The sequence below is a fragment of the Pantherophis guttatus genome, chromosome 6 (assembly GCF_059756535.1).
Source record: "Pantherophis guttatus breed Tessera chromosome 6, ASM5975653v1, whole genome shotgun sequence".
Classification (NCBI taxonomy): Eukaryota; Metazoa; Chordata; class Lepidosauria; order Squamata; family Colubridae; genus Pantherophis; species Pantherophis guttatus.
In genome coordinates, this window is record NC_142068.1 from 80,212,460 (window position 1) to 80,230,199 (window position 17,740).

At 43.5% G+C, this 17,740-nt stretch overlaps 1 protein-coding gene across 2 annotated transcripts in view; it reads left to right on the plus strand.

Annotated features, from left to right (window-relative positions):
* The window catches only part of TACR2 (tachykinin receptor 2), a 38,527-nt gene extending 21,180 nt beyond the window's left edge, over positions 1-17,347 (plus strand). The window contains exons 2-5 of one of the 2 annotated variants that reach the window (XM_087871792.1): positions 4,993-5,187; positions 9,736-9,892; positions 14,902-15,098; positions 15,905-17,347. In XM_087871792.1, coding sequence (XP_087727918.1) covers positions 4,993-5,187; positions 9,736-9,892; positions 14,902-15,098; positions 15,905-16,043 — 688 coding nt within the window. In that variant the 3' untranslated portion in view covers positions 16,044-17,347. The remainder of the gene's footprint in view (positions 1-4,992; positions 5,188-9,735; positions 9,893-14,901; positions 15,099-15,904) is intronic. The other variant, XM_087871793.1, reaches the window with a different exon arrangement.
* The last annotated feature ends 393 nt before the right edge of the window (positions 17,348-17,740 follow it).

Sequence of the window (17,740 nt, forward strand, 5' to 3'; positions counted from 1 at the left end):
TCTTTCTTGCCACAGTTATTACATGAATCACTGCAGTTGTTAAGTTAGTAACATGGTTGTTAAGTGAATCTGGCTTCCCCATTGGCTTCGCTTGTCAAAAGGTCACAAAAGCGAATCGCATGACCCCAGGACATGGCAACCGTCTGTTGTGGTCCGCCAGCAGCCTGCGGAGCTGGCAGTGGAGTTGGACAGTGAGGAAGCTGGGGAGGGACATGGGCCAGTCCTGGAGTCTGGGGAAGGCCTGGACGAGGACTCTGCATCAGAGGCATAGATGGGGCCAGGGCCAGCTGGGAGTGATGCGCAGACTCCAGAGCCCCCAGAGTCGGACAGCAGTGAGGCAGAGGAACAGGAGGAGCCTGTTTCTAGTGCGTGCATGCACAGAGCTGCTAGAAGGTAAGAGCAGCGAAAGCAAAAGGGACAACTTGGGAGTAAGGCCAGGAGATGATTGGCCCCTCCCATAAGGCTTAAAAGAGAAACAAAGGCACTTGGGCCTTTTGCAGGAAAGCAATGTTGCTAACTCTGTTTCCAGTCGGCATCTCTTGTTTGTTTCTGAACTCCATGGGGCTTTGCCAAGTAAGGCCTTTGGCAGGGTGAGAAGATAAAGATTGGTGATTATCCCGAAGGACTTCTTCAGGTCTTGTTTTGCAACTAATTGGGACTCAGCTGGGAATGAATGTCATTCTCAGCTGTTACAATAAAATAGATTTGTTTGGGACTAATTGTGTATTGTAATGACTCAGTAAGCCTAGGTCACAACACCATCATAATTATGAGTCAGTTGCCAAGCATCTGATTTTTGATCATGTGACCATGGGGATGCTACAGCGGTCATAAGTGTGAAAAATGGTTATAAGTTACTTTTTTCAAATGTTCATTAAATGAACTGTTGTAAATTTAGGACTACCTGTAGTAAGATCAGGGCCAAGTTCACCTATTAAGTTTTTTGCTTTTCACGTATTTTTTTGGGGCTGAAAAACATTGCCAGGAAAAATACTTGTCATCCTTAAACATTCTTTTATGCACTACTGTATGAAACCTAGAGATCTTTTCACAAAGATAAAATGATGGGATGGGAAGGGAACGGAAGGGAAGGGAAGGGAAGGGAGAAAGGAAAGGAAAGGAAAGGAAAGGAAAGGAAAGGAAAGGAAAGGAAAGGAAAGGAAAGGAAAGGAAATACTAAGTAGGAGCATATAATTTGTATAGTATTTGATTTGGCTAAATGAAAGTGTAAAAAGTCTTTAAAATTGATCAAAAAGGCAAGTCAGTATATTCTTCAGATACTTTCTATGTACATGAATTGCCCAGGGCAGATAAACAGCCTAAATTTTATTTCTCAAGGGATTCTAGATTAGCTATACAGATGCAGAAAAATGAATTGGGAAGACCAAGTGTTGCCAAAAATGAAATGTTCTCATGGCTACACTAAAATCATAACACAGATGTACACAGCAGTTCATTGCCCACCAAGCAAAGTATAAATTAGTTGTCCAATATGACAGTTAAAAACAGGTGTGGGATACAAAGCTTTTCAACATGCAGCTTTCAGCTGCAAGGGATAAGATTGGACAGTTCTTATGGGAAAAAGCAGAGTCACTCATAACATTTCCAGAACTACATACACAAAACAGAGTCAAAGTATGACATCGTTGCCTATTTCTGTTAGAAAAATGGAAGGAAAAGTGATCCTGTAAAAATTGTCCTTTAATTTTTCTCTTCTATCTCACAGAGATTAGAGCTTGGGTAAACTAATGTGTCATTTTAAAGAACAGGGTGGGGAAGAATTACAGAAGACCTTGCATTGAGATTTATATCTGCACAATCCAAGATTGTTGTGTAGGAAGTTAGCACCCACCCCTCTCCTAGAACAATGAAATATTTTGAGACATATTCAAAAGACAGAATATTGTATTTCCCTGGATGATAAAAGAAGAAACATGTTTTAAAAATGGAAAGCAGCTCCCTGCCCCCACCAGATATTGGTGCCCATTAAGAAAGACTGGGCCAGCCTATCTCCAAGACAAAAGACCTGCAGCTCCAGCGTGATGGGATTAAGACATGACCCTCCAGAATATAATAGGATTAACCCAGTGGCGGGTTGCCCCCGGTTCGCATCGGTTCTATAGAACCGGTAGTAAAACCGCCGGGAGGCTCCGTCCACCGACCCCGATGTTATCAAAATGCTTCTGCGCACCCTGTTGCGAACCGGTAGTAAAAGTAAGTAGAACCCACCCCTGGATTAACCCATATAGCAGCAGAGCTCACCACATGGTACAACAAGTCCCTTCATTTCATCAGTCCAAACTTCAACCAATCTTAGCTCAGACAAACATGACCCCTACAGGGCCCCATGGGAATCTGACAACAGCTAATAGAATACATGTTCTTGCACAGGAACAGGAAGTTCAAGTGCAAAGCCCAAGAGACGGTATAAAAGTCATCCACTCTCAACTGTACATCTCCACCCCAGGCCACCCCAATGATGCCCTTGAAGTGATGTCCCAGTGCCTGGAGGCGGTGCGGGCCTGGATGGGGAGAAACAGGCTCCGACTCAACCCTTCCAAGACCGAGTGGCTGTGGCTTCCGGCGTCCCAATATAGCCAGCTGGTGCCATCACTGGCTATTGGGGGCGAATCATTGGCCCCCACGGAGAGGGCTCGCAACTTAGGCGTCCTCCTGGATGCACGGCTGTCTTTAGAAGAGCATATGACGGCCGTGGCCAGGGGGGCTTTCTATCAGGTTCGCCTGATATGCCAGTTGCGTCCCTTTCTGGATTGGGACTCCCTACGCACGGTCACTCAAGCACTCGTCACTTCCCACCTGGACTACTGCAATGCTCTCTCCATGGGGCTCCCCTTGGGGTGCACCCGGAGGCTGCAGTTGGTCCAGAATGCGGCCGTGCGGGGGATTATGAGAGCGACGGGGCGCTCCCACATGACACCTCTCCTGCGCGAGCTGCACTGGCTTCCTGTGGTCTTCCGGGTGCGCTTCAAGGTGTTGGTGATCACCTTTAAAGCGCTCCATGGCTTAGGGCCGGGGTATTTGCGAGACTGCCTTCTGCCGCCAATAGCCTCCCACCAGCCGGTTCGCTCGCACAGAGAGGGCCTTTTCAGGGTGCCATCGGCCAGACAGTGCCGGCTGGCGACTCCCAGGGGGAGAGCCTTCTCTGTGGTGGCACCAGCCCTCTGGAACGACCTACCCCCTGAGATACGCACGATATCAGACCTCCAGACTTTTCGTCGGGCCCTAAAAACACACTTATTCCATCTAGCCGGGCTGACTTGATCCCGTCCTTTCAGTTTTAATTGATTCGGTTTTAATTTGGGTTGTTTTAAATTATTTGGGCCAAAATTATTTAATTGTTTTTAAATTGTTTTTTAAATTTTGTATATGATGTTTTATTTTGGCTGTGCACCACCCTGAGTCCTGCGGGAGAAGGGCGATATAGAAATAAGAATGAATGAATGAATGAATGAATGAATGAATGAATGAATGAATGAATAAATAAATAAATAAATAAATAAATAAATAAATAAATAAATAAAATAAAATAAAATAAAATAAAATAAAATAAAATAAAATAAAATAAAATAAAATAAAATAAAATAAAATAAAATAAAATAATAAAATAAAATAAAATAAAATAAAATAAAATAAAATAAAATAAAATAAAATAATAAAATAAAATAAAATAAAATAAAATAAAATAAAATAATAAAATAAAATAAAATAAAATAAAATAAAATAAAATAAAATAAAATAAAATAAAATAAAATAAATAAATAAATAAATAAAATAAACTCCATGTGGTCAGCTGCCCAGAATCATGTGCTTGATGGTTCACCATTAAACCATCTTTCCAATCAGTCTCCATGTTTCCAGTGTCTTTCTCCCGGCTTGGAACTGAACCAGATGGCTATTTCTTCCTACAGTTGTTAGCAATATGCTAGGGAGATGGGCAGAAGAGATGGACTGTACTTTCTTGTTTTACAAGGCGAGTTGAGATAATCAAGGAAACATATTGGCATATAGAGCACTAAAGAGAAAATACATTATGGCCCTCAGAACCTGAGGTGGAAAATCATGGCTTTGCATCTTGCAGTATTTTTATTTCGTTTCATTTTTTTACATTTTACAAATTGTGCATATTCCTGGATATATATTTTGAAATAATTGTGGGGCAGAGATCCTTAAAGGTTTAATTGCATGCACTAAAGGCCCCTTTCAATTTTTTTGGGACCAGAGGAATGGCAATCTTTTTTTCAAGCATTTTAAAGAAGCTCACGGTGAGCAGGGTTGAAACAGCTGCTGATTGGGCAGGCGATTTCCCACTCTTTTTCTGTCATCTTCATTCTTCCTTTTCCCCCCACTTTTGAGATCCCTGTCAATGTTCCAAGTAATACACCCATAGCAAACAGAACTCCAAGGCTGGTAGATTCCACAAAGAATAGTTTTATTAGATATATATTGGCACAGGCTGGTGAAAACCGACTCTGAACGTTCCCGTAGTTTTCACCTAATTAAAAGTTTTTTCCCTTCCCCAAACAATCAGTCACATGGTCCAATCAAGGTGCCGCCCAGTTGCCTGGTAACTTCATTCCTACTCTTTCTGGCCACCTGTGAAAATGTCCTTGGTTCCCAGGAGAAAATATTTTGTTTTGGCTACAAAACCCCAGCTATCTCTATTCCACCCTCCCTATCCCCCAGCTCCAGTGTGGCAACACTGAAGCCTCAAAATGGCCTCAGTCAGGTCAGCTTCAGGATTGACAATCCCTTTGTTGCCTAGGGAAGGTGTTTGGGAAGGCCCATATTGCTTTTAAGATAAATCAGGAGGGATTAACAGTAGAAAACCTGTCGGATTTACATGAAGCTAGGTTGACATTTTCTACGAATTAATGTAGAAACAATGACTTTGTCTCAACTGTAACCTTCGCAGCGTAGTTGTTCAATGGAAAAATCCATTCCTTCTGATTCTTCCCTGTTTCTTTCTTTCAGGTATATGGCAATCGTTTATCCTTTCAAGCAAAAACTTTCTGCAGCGAACACAAAAGGGATTATAGGAATAATCTGGCTGGTGGCTTGTGCACTAGCTTTTCCACAGTTCTTTTATGCGCAAGTCATCACCGATCACGGATTGGCCAAATGTGCTGTGAGCTGGCCACACAATCACAGCCAAAGGCAGCAGCTCACGTAAGTCTCCCACATAGACCGAAGTGTGAAATATGTAGTATTTTGACAAATTTAATCCAAGCAAATGGATTAACGAAATGCCAAATGATTGATAGCTCTGCCTTACATCTGTTTTCAGAACGGTCAGGTAAAAAGCCCGTTGCCTTTTTAAAGGTCTACTGTACCATGTTTGTACTTACAAAGAAGGATGATAGATCATGAGATGAAAAAATACCGCAGATTCTTCTCAAGAGACAAAAAAAGTTGTTTTTATCTTCATTGGGTTGTGACATTCCAGGATCAGGAATCCCCCCAGGGGTGGGCTTCGGATCCTTTAGCAACGGGTTCACTGCCCCGTTACTGGGTGGGCGTGGCCATGGTAGGTGTGGCCTAATCTGTACCACGACAGGGGGGGCATTTTTCACCCTCCCCAGGCTCTGGAGTCTTTCCTTGAGCCTCCGGGAGGGCGAAAACTGCTTCCCCCAGAATCCGGGGCCCTCTGGAGGCCCTCCGGAGGCCGGAAACAGGCCCGTTTCTGGACTTCCAGAACCTCTGGTAGGCCCGTTTTTTTGCCCTCCGAGACCTTCCGCGCAGCCCCTGCACTTACCTGGAATGATGAATGGGCTGCGTGGAGACTCCTGGGAGGGGCGGGGTGGGCGTGGCCAGCCAGGGGTGGCATTTGGGGGTTCGCCAAACCCCAGCAATCCTTGGCTAGAGGATCGGCCGAACCCCGCCGAACCCCCAGGAACACATCCCTGAATCCCCCCCCCCCAAAAAAGTGAAGCACTTGGAATTTAGTCAAAGCCTCAAATTTTATCTAACCAGACTTTAGAACAGAGTTGTCCAACTTTGTCAACTTTAAGACTTTGTTGACATCAATTGGACACCCCTGCTTTAGAAATTCTGAACCCCACTTTAAGACAAAGGGGGAAAAGAAATTTTGTATAACAGTATGCCTGATGTTTTTGAAAAGTCACCTATATATAGCTGCAAGAAAATAATTATGCTTGGCAACATTGGGGAAAGTGGAAGAAGGAGAAGAAAAATGGATGGATAACATAAAATAATTACTGGAATCTCCTTGAAAAAGTGATGAATTTTATAAGTCAAGACAAGTATTTGCCCATAGAGATTTTTGGAGAGAGGGGAATAGGTTTATTTTTTTTTTATTTTTATTTTTTTATTTTGATTTATATGCCGCCCTTCTCCAGAGACTCAGGGCGGCTTACAGTGCGTTAAGCAATAGCCTTCATACTTTTGTATATTTTATACAAAGTCAGCTTATTGCCCCCACAAACCGGGTCCTCAATTTACCTACCTTAGAAAGGATGGAAGGCTGAGTCAACCTTGAGCCTGGCGGGATTCGATCTTACTTTAATTGCAGACAGCTGGTGTTAAATTACAGTGCCTTGTCTGCAGAGCTATCCAGGCTCCTGGATAGGAGCCACCCAACTCAAATAAAGCGATTAGATGATGCAAGGCAAAAACAAAAACTACCCTTCCTCCAAACAAACCAACATTACACATTTTTAAAAAACTACCCAATATATTTTAAAAAATGATGACCAAGCACAATAATTATCAAGAATTGAACCCAAGTGTGTAGCTAACGTTGAAACTCCATCCAAATTCTCATCAGATTTAACCAGCTTTGAAGCTCTGAGAAAGTCAAATAGATTTTGCCATTTGCTACTGAGAACTTCTCACATTTGTTGTCTTCAATATTGCTGGTGCTCACATGCTCACAGCAGCTATAAGAAAATCCTTCTTCTATGTAAACATGGGATATGTAACAGCTGAGAGCAAGACTTGCTACCAGTGTCATACCCATATCATTTGAAGTTATGTGCAGTGAAAATTTATAGAGTTTTGGCATAGGTCTTTATGGACAGGATAAAAAAAAAAACAAGGCAACAGTTGTGGCCCTGAAATTTGGTCATTTTCAAAACACATATGCACAGTGTCCCAAATGAGCCCCAAATAATTCACTACAGTGGTGGGATTCAAATTTTTTTACTACTGGTTCTGTGGGCGTAGCTTGGTGGGCAGGGCGTGGCTTGGTGGGTGTGGCTTGGTGGGCATGGCAGGGGAAGGATACTGTAAAATCTCCATTATCACCCCACTCCAGGAGAAGGTTACTGCAACATCCCCATTTCCTCCCGATCAGCTGGGACTCGGGAGGCAGAGAACAGATGGGGGCGGGGCCAGTCAGAGATGGTATTTACCAGTTCTCCGAACTACTCAACATTTCCGCTACCGGTTCTGCAGAACTGGTCAGAACCAGTGGTGGGTTTCACTTACTTTTGCTACTGGTTTGCTTGCGCATGAGCCATTCTGCACATGCACAGAGCATATTTGATGACGTCCAGGCGGGCGGATGGAGCCTCCCACCACCGCTGCTACCGGTTTGCCCGAACCAGGGCGAACCGGTAGCAACCCACCACTGGTCAGAACTGCTGAATACCACCTCTGATTCACTAGCTAATAACAGTGGTCAACTGGCTGCAATATTATAATATGGCTGAAATGGGAATGTGAAGTGCATAAACCACATTAAGAAAGATACCACCTGGTATTACAGAAGTGAGTTAACTGCTGCATGAAATTCCTGGCATGTGAGTTACAAAAACGAGCTTTGTCTGAATACTTATTTTATCGGTTTAAAAATGTGGAAGCATTCTAAAAGCTGGTTGATGCATTACAACTTTCTACATCTTGGTGATTCTGGAGCCAAGAGAGCAAAACTAAGGCAGATACAGGAAGAGATAAGAATGCATGAAAAGAAAAGAAAAAATAGGAGACCGAAAGTATTCTCCAGTGCTACAAGAAACAAAAGCTCTTTTACGGTGCAGTCTTAAAATACTTTCCAATTCCCTCTCCTTTCGGAAGGAAGAAAAACAACAATTACTATGAACAAGTCTTGTTCTGACCATTTCCTTTGCTCTTTGTTACCTTATGCCCCACATAATGCTATCATGATGAAGGAAGTTAGCACCCACCCCTCTTCTAGAAGAATGAAATATTTTAGGAAATAATAAAAAGGCAGAATATTATGTTTCCCTGGATGAGAAAAGGAGAAAGATGTTTTTAAAGACAAAGCACCCTTCCTGCAGCTCCCTGCCCCACCCCCGCTTCAGCTCCAGGATGATGGGATTAAGACATGGCTCTCAGGACATGATAGGATTAGCCCTCTACCCATCTAGTAACAGATCTCACCACATGGCACCTGGGGAGATTGCATCACCCAGCAAGGCTCAACCAAGCTTGGGACTCAGGACAGCCTACAGAGTTGCCCCTGCATGGCCCCATGGGAGTCTGACAACCAATCAGAATACAAGCTCAAATTCAAAAGCCCAGAGAGGGTATAAAACTCAGGCACTCTCAGCATCTCTGCCTTTGTCTTCTTCACCCAACATCATCAAGGCTCCCTGTCGCTGGTCAGTTCCACAATTGATAGAGCTTTCAGTTAGGACAGGTAGAGGAAAAAGGACCCCGCACTAGGAGGAGACTCTATGGTGGGGGAACTGAACTTCCGGCCAGCTCCAGAATTGAATGGGGGGCTTCCAGTTAGGACCTTTGTGGCTCTTTGAGTGTTTAAGGTTGCTGACCCCTGCCCTAAAGGAAGGTGATCATGCGCTCTCCGATGTTGTAATCAGAGCATCACTTTCCGTGCCAGATCTTGCTCTCTGTTTCTTGCACAAGGAAGAATCAAGATGGTGTCCAAAGGCTATTTTCACTTTGCTTCCTTTTCTGAAGAGCTCTTGATCGAAGATTGTCCCATACATTATTGATAGGAAAGCTTGACTAGTTTCCGTTTGGAACAGGGGCATCCACAGAGCTGGTCAAAAAAAGTCAAGATGGTAACACTCTTCTGTTTAATATAAAGCCCTGCCCTTTGTCAGTGTTTATCATTATGCGATGAAGGTTAAAAAGGGGATGGTGCAGGGGTGAAATCCAGCAGGTTCTGACAGGTTCTGGAGAACCAGTAGCGGAAATTTTGAGTAGTTCGGAGAACCGGTAAATACCACCTCTGGCTGGCCCCAGAGTGGGGTGGGAATGGAGATTTTGCAGTATCCTTCCCCCAGGAGTGGGGAGGGAATGGGGATTTTGCAGTATCCTTCCCCTGGAGTGGGGTGGGAATGAAGATTTTGCATTATCCTTCCCCCAGCAGTCAGGAGAGAATGGGGATTTTGCAGTATCCTTCCCCAGAAGTGGGGAGGGAATGGGGATTTTGCAGTATCCTTCCCCTGGAGTGGGGTGGGAATGGAGATTTTGCAGTATTCTTCCCCTGCCACACCCACCAAGCCACACCACGCCCACCAAGCCATGGCCACAGAATCAGTAAAAAAAAATGAATTTCATTACTACCATACTTAATGGACATTTACAATGAGACACACCTAAGAGTCAGGCAGAGTTTTGATTGCACCATCATCGCTTTCATCATGTAGATGTAGTCTGCCGTCAGTATCATAGAGAATTTTCTTACTAGAGGAAGGAAAATATTTATCCCTGATCATTCATACTTGGCCTTTCTCCTTTTCCTTCTTCTTTCTTTTTCTTGTTTAGGTATCACATAGCTGTCATTCTCTTGGTTTATGTACTGCCTCTCACTGTGATGTTTTTCACATACAGTGCAATTGGAATAACTCTGTGGCATAATGATGTTCCTGGAGATCATACTAACATGGTGTACTATCAACATAAGATCGTGGCCAAGAAAAAGGTTAGTAATTTGTTCGCCCCCCCCAAAAAAAGTACCTTAAAGTGGAATTGTAATATAAATCCATTGCAAGTCTCATAAAGTTAAAGGCAAAGGTTCCCCTCACACATATGTGCTAGTCGTTCCCAACTCTAGGGGGCGGTGCTCATCTCCGTTTCTAAGCCGAAGAGCCAGCGCTGTCCGAAGACGTCTCTGTGGTCATGTGGCCGGCATGAGTAAACGCCAAAGGAGCACGGAACGCTGTTACCTTCCCACCAAAGGTGGTCCCTATTTTTCTACTTGCATTTTTTACGTGCTTTCGAACTGCTAGGTTGGCAGAAGCTGGGACAAGTAACGGGAGCTCACCCTGTTACGCGGCACTAGGGATTCGAGCCTCTGAACTGCCGACCTTTCGATCGACAAGCTCAGCGTCTTAGCCACTGAGCCACCACATCCCTGCAAGTCTCACAATTGCGCATTTATTCCCAGAAGATTATAAATGAATCATGTCTTCAGTAAGTTGTAAAGCAACTTTGTAAAGTTTGCGGCAAGAATTTGGGGATGTCACTTCTTGTCAGCTTGAGAGTCCCAACCTTGCACTTTGAGTCCTTAAAAAGGAAACGAATGAATTCTTGCGTAGCTGACATGCCACAGCATGAACTGGGATAATCTTACAGGGCTAAAGTAAACACAACATCAAAGTTTTTATAAACAGCTTATAGTTGCATTATCAAGTAATATTAATTCCAGTATTCATGGCATCAACACCCATTGACAAAATGATTTCATATAAAATGTACCATTTGCAATAACTCCAATCATTTTGGCAGCATGTAGCAGCCTCATGAACTGCTGCTCCAAGGAAGAGGATCTCTGGGAGGAAATTTCATGTTATTACGAGGGACCAGCCAATCAGTATTAGGCATGTTATCTTGAACTTCAGACAGGAAGAACCAGCTTTGCCTAGAGCTCAGTCTTTGAGGAAAGGTTATACAGCACAGTGAGTAAGCTTTCAGAAAAGGCTCCCTGCTTTTATGTGCCTACATAAGATTGTTAGTCTGGAACTGAGTTGAGGCACAATCTGGGGATTAAGACAGCGTCAGCATGTTTATTTGAGACCAGCTAATTCATCTGTTGTTTTGGATCATCCGTTACAATCTTGCTGGTCTGCTAAATCCAAGGCAACAATAATCAACATGAACTTCAGGATTTTAGAATAGAATAACAGAGTTGGAAGGGACCTTGGAGGTCTTCTAGCCCAACCCCCTGGTTAGGCAGGAAACCCTACACCACTTCAGACAAATGGTTATCTGACATCTTCTTAAAAACTTCCAGTGTTGAAGAATTCACAACTCCTGGAGGCAAGTTGTTCCACTGATTAATTGTTCTAACTGTCAAGAAATTTCTCCTTAGTTCTAAATTGCTTCTCTCCTTGATTAGTTTCCACCCATTGCTTCTTGTTCTACCCTCAGGTGCTTTGGAGAATAGCTTGATTCCCTCTTCTTTGGGGCAGCCCCTGAGATATTGGAAGAATGCTATCATTTCTCCTCTAGTCCTTCTTTTCATTAAACTAGACATACCCAGTTCCTGCAACCGTTCTTCATTTTGGAAGCCCTCAAGCATGGCATTCTGAATGATCCCCTCTCACATAACAAAGATGAGACCCCCTAAGTAAATTCTTACACTTACCAAGTGCTAGTCTGGTCTAAAGCAGCTGTAAAATAATATGTTTCCTTGGATGCGCTATGAAAGGAGAAATGTTCAGCTTTGCTGAGTGACAGCAGTGAAGATCAGCAAAGAACCAGCTGGCAGTTATCTTCTCTGACAAGATGTCTTTGTCAAGTTGATCTTCCTTCTACAACCAGTTTATGATTTTCAGAATCTTATATATAAACATCTCAGGTCAAGCTGGAAGAGCAGAACACCTGGTCATAGACACTAACATTGGTACATCATCCTAGCATCTGTTTCCACGTGCCTCTTAGCTTAAGATTGACCTCATTATGTTGCCATTCTCTGCACCACCTTCTCTCCTTCTTTCCTTCCAGTTGGGAAGGAACAAGTAAAGAAAGAAAAGACAGACCTTGACATTACATGGAGTGTTAAAATCTAGATAAGCTTTAGGTGACCGCCAAGAAATACATAAAACTCTTAACTTATTGCTGCATCAATTAGCCTGGAGTTTTGCCAGCCAGATCAGAGGTTTGCCTTGGGGCCCAGAGAGTTTATACCCCAGAACAGTGGTGGGATTCAGCCAGTTCAGACCAGTTCGGGCAAACCAGTAGTAAAATTGCTGACTGACCCCGCCCCTCCCCTCCCTGCCCCTTCCAGGAGTCCCCATGCACCCCGTTTTGTCTCCCAGGTAAATGCAGGGAGGCCTACTAGGCCCAAAACAGGACACGGAGGGGGCTGCAGCATCCCCCCACGGCCCGTTTTTGCTCCCAGGAGGCTTCAGGGACCCAAAATGGGGCCGGGGGGGTGCAGCATGCCCCCCTGCAGCCCATTTTCGCTCCCAGGAGGCTTCTGGAATGCCTTCTAGGCCCAAAATGGGGCACGTGGGGGGGGGTGGCGCAGGCTCCCCCGCGGCCCACTTTTGCTCCCAGGAGGCTGCAGGGAGGTCTAATAGGCCCAAAACAGGGCATGGGTAGGCGACACGTTCCCCCCCCCCGACTGTTTTTGCTCCCAGGAGGCTTCAGGGAGGCCTACTAGACCCAAAATGGGGCCGGGGGTGCAGCATGCCCCCCTGCAGCCCATTTTCGCTCCCAGGAGACTTCAGGAAGGCCTTCTAGGCCCGAAATGGGGCACGTGGGGGGGGTGGCACAGGCCCCCCCGGGGCCCATTTTTGCTCCCAGGAGGCTGCAGGGAGGCCCAATAGGCCCAAAACAGGGCATGGGTGGGCGACACGTTTCCCCCCCCCCCCCCCGCGGTCCGTTTTTGCTCCCAGGGGGGTGCAGGAGGCTGAGTGCTGCCTGTCACACCCCCTGGCCATGGCCACACCCACCCAGCCAGTCATTAGGGCAGAGAACTGGTTTTTAAATTATTTGAATCCCACCACTGCCCCAGACTAACAATTTGAGATACGCAGACAAAACTACTTTGCTTAGCTAAACATAAAAAGATTCAGAAGAGCCTACTCAGAAATTAAAATTGAATATTCAGGTTAATGTTAACTATGAAGATAAAAAGAACCTCAACCTGTCATGCTTGATGAACTCCAAGGTGAGAAAATTAAGGTGCATACATAAATTTGTTTTCTTGAGAATTGTGAAGTGACCACTTGGCCTCTCGTGTCTGGACCACAAACATCTGAAAGTTTGGTGTAACTACTAAACGTGGCAAGAAAAAAAACCAGAATTCTTAGTTCCTCTTTTTCAGCAATGCAGTCATGATCTGGATTTTTGTAGCCTAGATTTTAGAATTAGTTTTATTTTGCCATTGCAAAATAAACAGTAAACAAACAACCAATTAAAAAATAGAAGAAAACAAGAAAAAGAGCAAAACACTCCCAACAACCACAGTATTATATTAGTAAGAGCTTCACATGAAGGTTGCACCAAAGGACAATCACATCCTCATTGTAATCCTCTGTCTATAATCTGTGTCTGAAAGCCACTCATTCATAACATTGCAAATAACATCAGGTTCAATCCCTTGAGGAACTGAGGCCATAGATTTATCTTTCCAAAGGTGAAGGTCAACTATATTAATTATAGAACCATATAGAGAACCCATTTCTATTAGCCAGCCATTGGTTTGTAGCGAAGGCATGCCAAGGTCAATAAACAATCATAAAAACTGGTCAAAGGCTGACTACTCTATCAAATATGAATAGCTGCTTTGTTCTGAGATTGGAACGAAACAGCTCCACTTGAAATGTTTTGTTGGAAGGATTTGAGTCTCCAGTGGCACCCACAGACTGTTTGTCTCTCCATGAGAATGTGAATTGTGTCCTTCCGGGTCAGGTTCCAATTCTTCGAGGTGCGCCTGCAATATTGCAACACATGTAGAAAAGAGCGGGTGCTTGATCACAACACCATGATAGCAGTAGCACTTAGACTTATATACCGCTTCACAGTGCTTCATAGTCTTCTCTAAGCGGTTTACAAAGTCAGCCTATTGCTCCCAACAATCTGGGTCCTCATTTTACCCACCTCGGAAGGATGGAAGGCTGAGTCAACCTTGAGCCAGTGAGACCTGAACTGTCAAACTGCTGGCAGCCGGTGATCAGCAGAAGTAGCCTGTAGTACTGCACTCTAACCACTGTGCCACCTCAGCTCTTGCAGCACGGTGAACCTTCTCACTTGTCCATTCCCTGAGGATGCTACCAAGAGTATCCCATGAAAGTTTCAAGAATTCTGCATAGGAAACAGTGGATCCAGTGGTGGTATTCTGCCAGTTCTAACTCGTTCGGGCGAACTGGTAGCAGCGGCGGGAGGCTCCGCCCATCCGCCCAGACGTCATCACGTCCCGTTTTTGACACTCTGCGCATGCACACATTTGCGAACCAGTAGCAAAGGTTAAGGTAATACCACCAAGTGGATCTTTTCTTCCTCCAAAACTGACGGAAATCCATGTTAACTGCTACTTGCCTATAAAAATGTAGGCAAAGAATGACTGACATTTAAAAAAAATAATTCACATCCCCAAACAGACAATGAAAGCAAGAATGAAGCATTTCTCTCTTACCTGTTCACTACCATGCTCTTAATTTTCCAACTTACACCTCAGTGAATAAGGCAGGAATGAAATCTTGGTGGGTTTTTTGGCAGATGCATTTTTCCAAGTATCCATGGCTTGGATGAAGATTTAAAAAAAACAAGTCAATTGCGGGATGTCCAAATACTTGAAAGGTTAAGAACAAAACACTCATTTTGTCTCAACTTCTGGAATGGCATGGCCACTGTTCCAAGCTCAGAAAATTTCTCATGCAGAATATTTTGTACCAATTCCTTGTGGTAGTTAGATTATACAGTGGGAAAGAAAGAGTGAAACAGTCATAAAACAACCCTATGTTGTTGTTGCTTTTGTCCTAGTTTGTCAGGGCAATGGTCACAGTTGTGATAACATTTGCCGTTTGCTGGTTCCCTTATCATTTCTACTTCATCCTGGGAAGCATCTGGAAGGAAGTCAACAGGCGGAAGTACATCCAACAAGTTTATCTGGCTGTGTTCTTGCTGGCCATGAGTTCTGCAATGTACAGCCCAATTATTTATTGCTGTCTTAATCACAGGTGAGTATTGTGTATCTTAAGGGACTACAGCTTCAGTGGGTAGAAAGATCTATCACCCAAGGACAGCACAGTATAAAACGACATACAGATAAATGTTCACTTCAAATTACTGTAATGTAACCTGGTGCTGTCACTCGCACCGAATAACTTTTTTTCCTTAACATTATTTTTTTTAAAATATATAAACATCAGCTTTACATTTTAGAAAGTGGCAAATGCTCAAGGGTAATTTGAGATACAGGTTAGCTCAGACATACTAAGCCACAGTTTGATAAACAAAAGGTGGTGAGCTAATTCCTACATAAAAATAACTCATGAATCCATGGTGTAATAGCCACAGCAGCTGGATTCACAGGGTGCTAAGCCTGTTGTGCGTGGAGGTAGGTTACTGCTTTTCATAGGTGAACCCAAACACCATTGATATATCTAAAATCTCTGACACACAGAGGAAGGATAGCAGTAAAAAAAAATCAAAATAGTGGTCCAAGCATGTGCTTAATAGCCAACCCTTCTTTATGGACATAATACACCACCTTATAAGGACATGGGACTTAATGGCCAGGCCGGCCATCTTGATTTTTCTGAGCCCACCTGTGTAGACACCCCTATTTGGTTAGAGCTCAGGCCAGAGTCAAGTAGAGAGATAGTAAATCATAAAACTGTGGTGGAAAATACTTTAAAAAGTATTTTCCACCACATAAAAAAAAAAAGTGTGATAGAAATTAGGAAAAAAATAATTGTTGGCTTCACTCTCTCGTCTCTGGGTTAGATGACATGCATTTTATTAATATTTCTGCCCCTGGCAGGTTCCGATCTGGCTTCAGGATTGCTTTTCAATGGTGCCCCTGCGTCAAAGCTACAGAAAGAGACCGGCTTAACCTTAGCTATCCTGACCCTTATGGAAAATCCAAAGAGAACAAGCATCCAACTTCTCTACCAGCTTAGCAACGTACACAACTGATCACTTTGTCAGTTAGTCATATGTATTGGGCGGCAGGATTTTTATCCTAAGAGCTTGAGTAACAACTTCATTGCCCTGGTTTTTGTTGTAGCATCAAAAATACTGCACTAGATCATGGCAGGTTTGTATATGTGATGGTGAACTTATAGCACAGATGCCCAAAGTGGCACGTGAAGTCATGTTGCCTGGCACGCGCGGCCTTGCCTGTTTGTCTTCCGGGTTTCTGGTGTGCATGTGACGATCAGCTGTGCGCTGAAAACCATTGAAAAGCTGATTGTCGGGTGCACATGTGTGCTAGAACCCGGAAATTCAATTTTTCCGGAGCGCAATCCCTTCGTCCATGCGGCAGTGCTGAAAACCGGCCTGTGCATGCGTGCCGGCTGGCTGATCATCAGGCGCGTAAGCACGCTAGAACTCGAAAGTTCGGTTTTCCAGACTGTGGTGCAGATGGGCGCACAGCTGCACACGCAACATTTCCACACGACCTTTTCGGTACTCGGTGCCAAAAAGGTTCGCCATCACTGATAAAGGTAGTTCTCGATTTAAAACCATTCATTTAGTGACCATTCAAAGTTACAACAGCATGGGGAAAAAGTGACTTATGATTGTTCTTCACACGGATGATCACTGTAGCATCCCCATGGTCACATGATTAAAATTTGGACGCTTGGCAACTGCCATGTATATTTACGATGGTTGCAGGATCCCGGGGTTACGGGATCACCTTTTGCAAACTTCTGACAAGCAAAGTCAGTGGGGAAGCCAGATTCACTTAACAACTGTGGCAAGAAAGGTCACAAAATGGGGCGTAAACTCACTGTTGCTTAGCAGTGGAAATTTGGGGCTCAATTGCAGTCGTAAATCGAGGACTACTTGTAATTATTCTTTGGTAGTGGTACTGCAGTTTGCCTATTTGTGGTCCCTTTGAAATCCCTTTTTACATAAAATATATTGATTGTTCTATTCCCTACAACAAAATAAGCAGTTAATACATTTTTCCCCAATGTGCCTTGATAATCTGTTTTACTAATTTCTTACTATAAACCCATTAATAATTCCACTGATATTATTAAACAGCCAGATTTATCAGCAACCTAAATTATTCATTGCAGTTTTAATTATTCCAATATTTGTATACATTAAAGATAATTTAAATATATTTAAGAAGTTTCAATTTCACCAGTTGTTAACAAAGAACAATTCAGGAGCGATGAATCCTTAACTAATAGAGACCAAAAGTTAAGTGTCCACTCAGTGTACTCCTAGATATTAAATAGATATAAATCTACTGGTAATCTTAAGTTCATTTTCTCCCTCAAATATTTTGATTCCATTCACCATCCTGGAGCTGATGCTTAAAGTACGTTCCAGACAAATGTCCTCTTTTGCAATGGGTTCACTTAATGACTACCACAAAAAAAGATAATAAAATCAGGCATAGTCAGATTAACAACCATAATTTACAACTAATTTTGGGCTCAACTACAGTTATAAATTGAGGACTATATGTATTAAGGTTCTTGCATCAAACTACCTTGAACATCATGAGTTGTCCTAGGAAGATTAGAGGGATCAAAATCTGGAAAGAATTTTGAAATTTCGATTTTGAAAATCCAGAAAGAAATATCCGAGCCGGTCCGAACCAGGAGCATTTCACCCCTGGATCAAATCCAAGCTATAA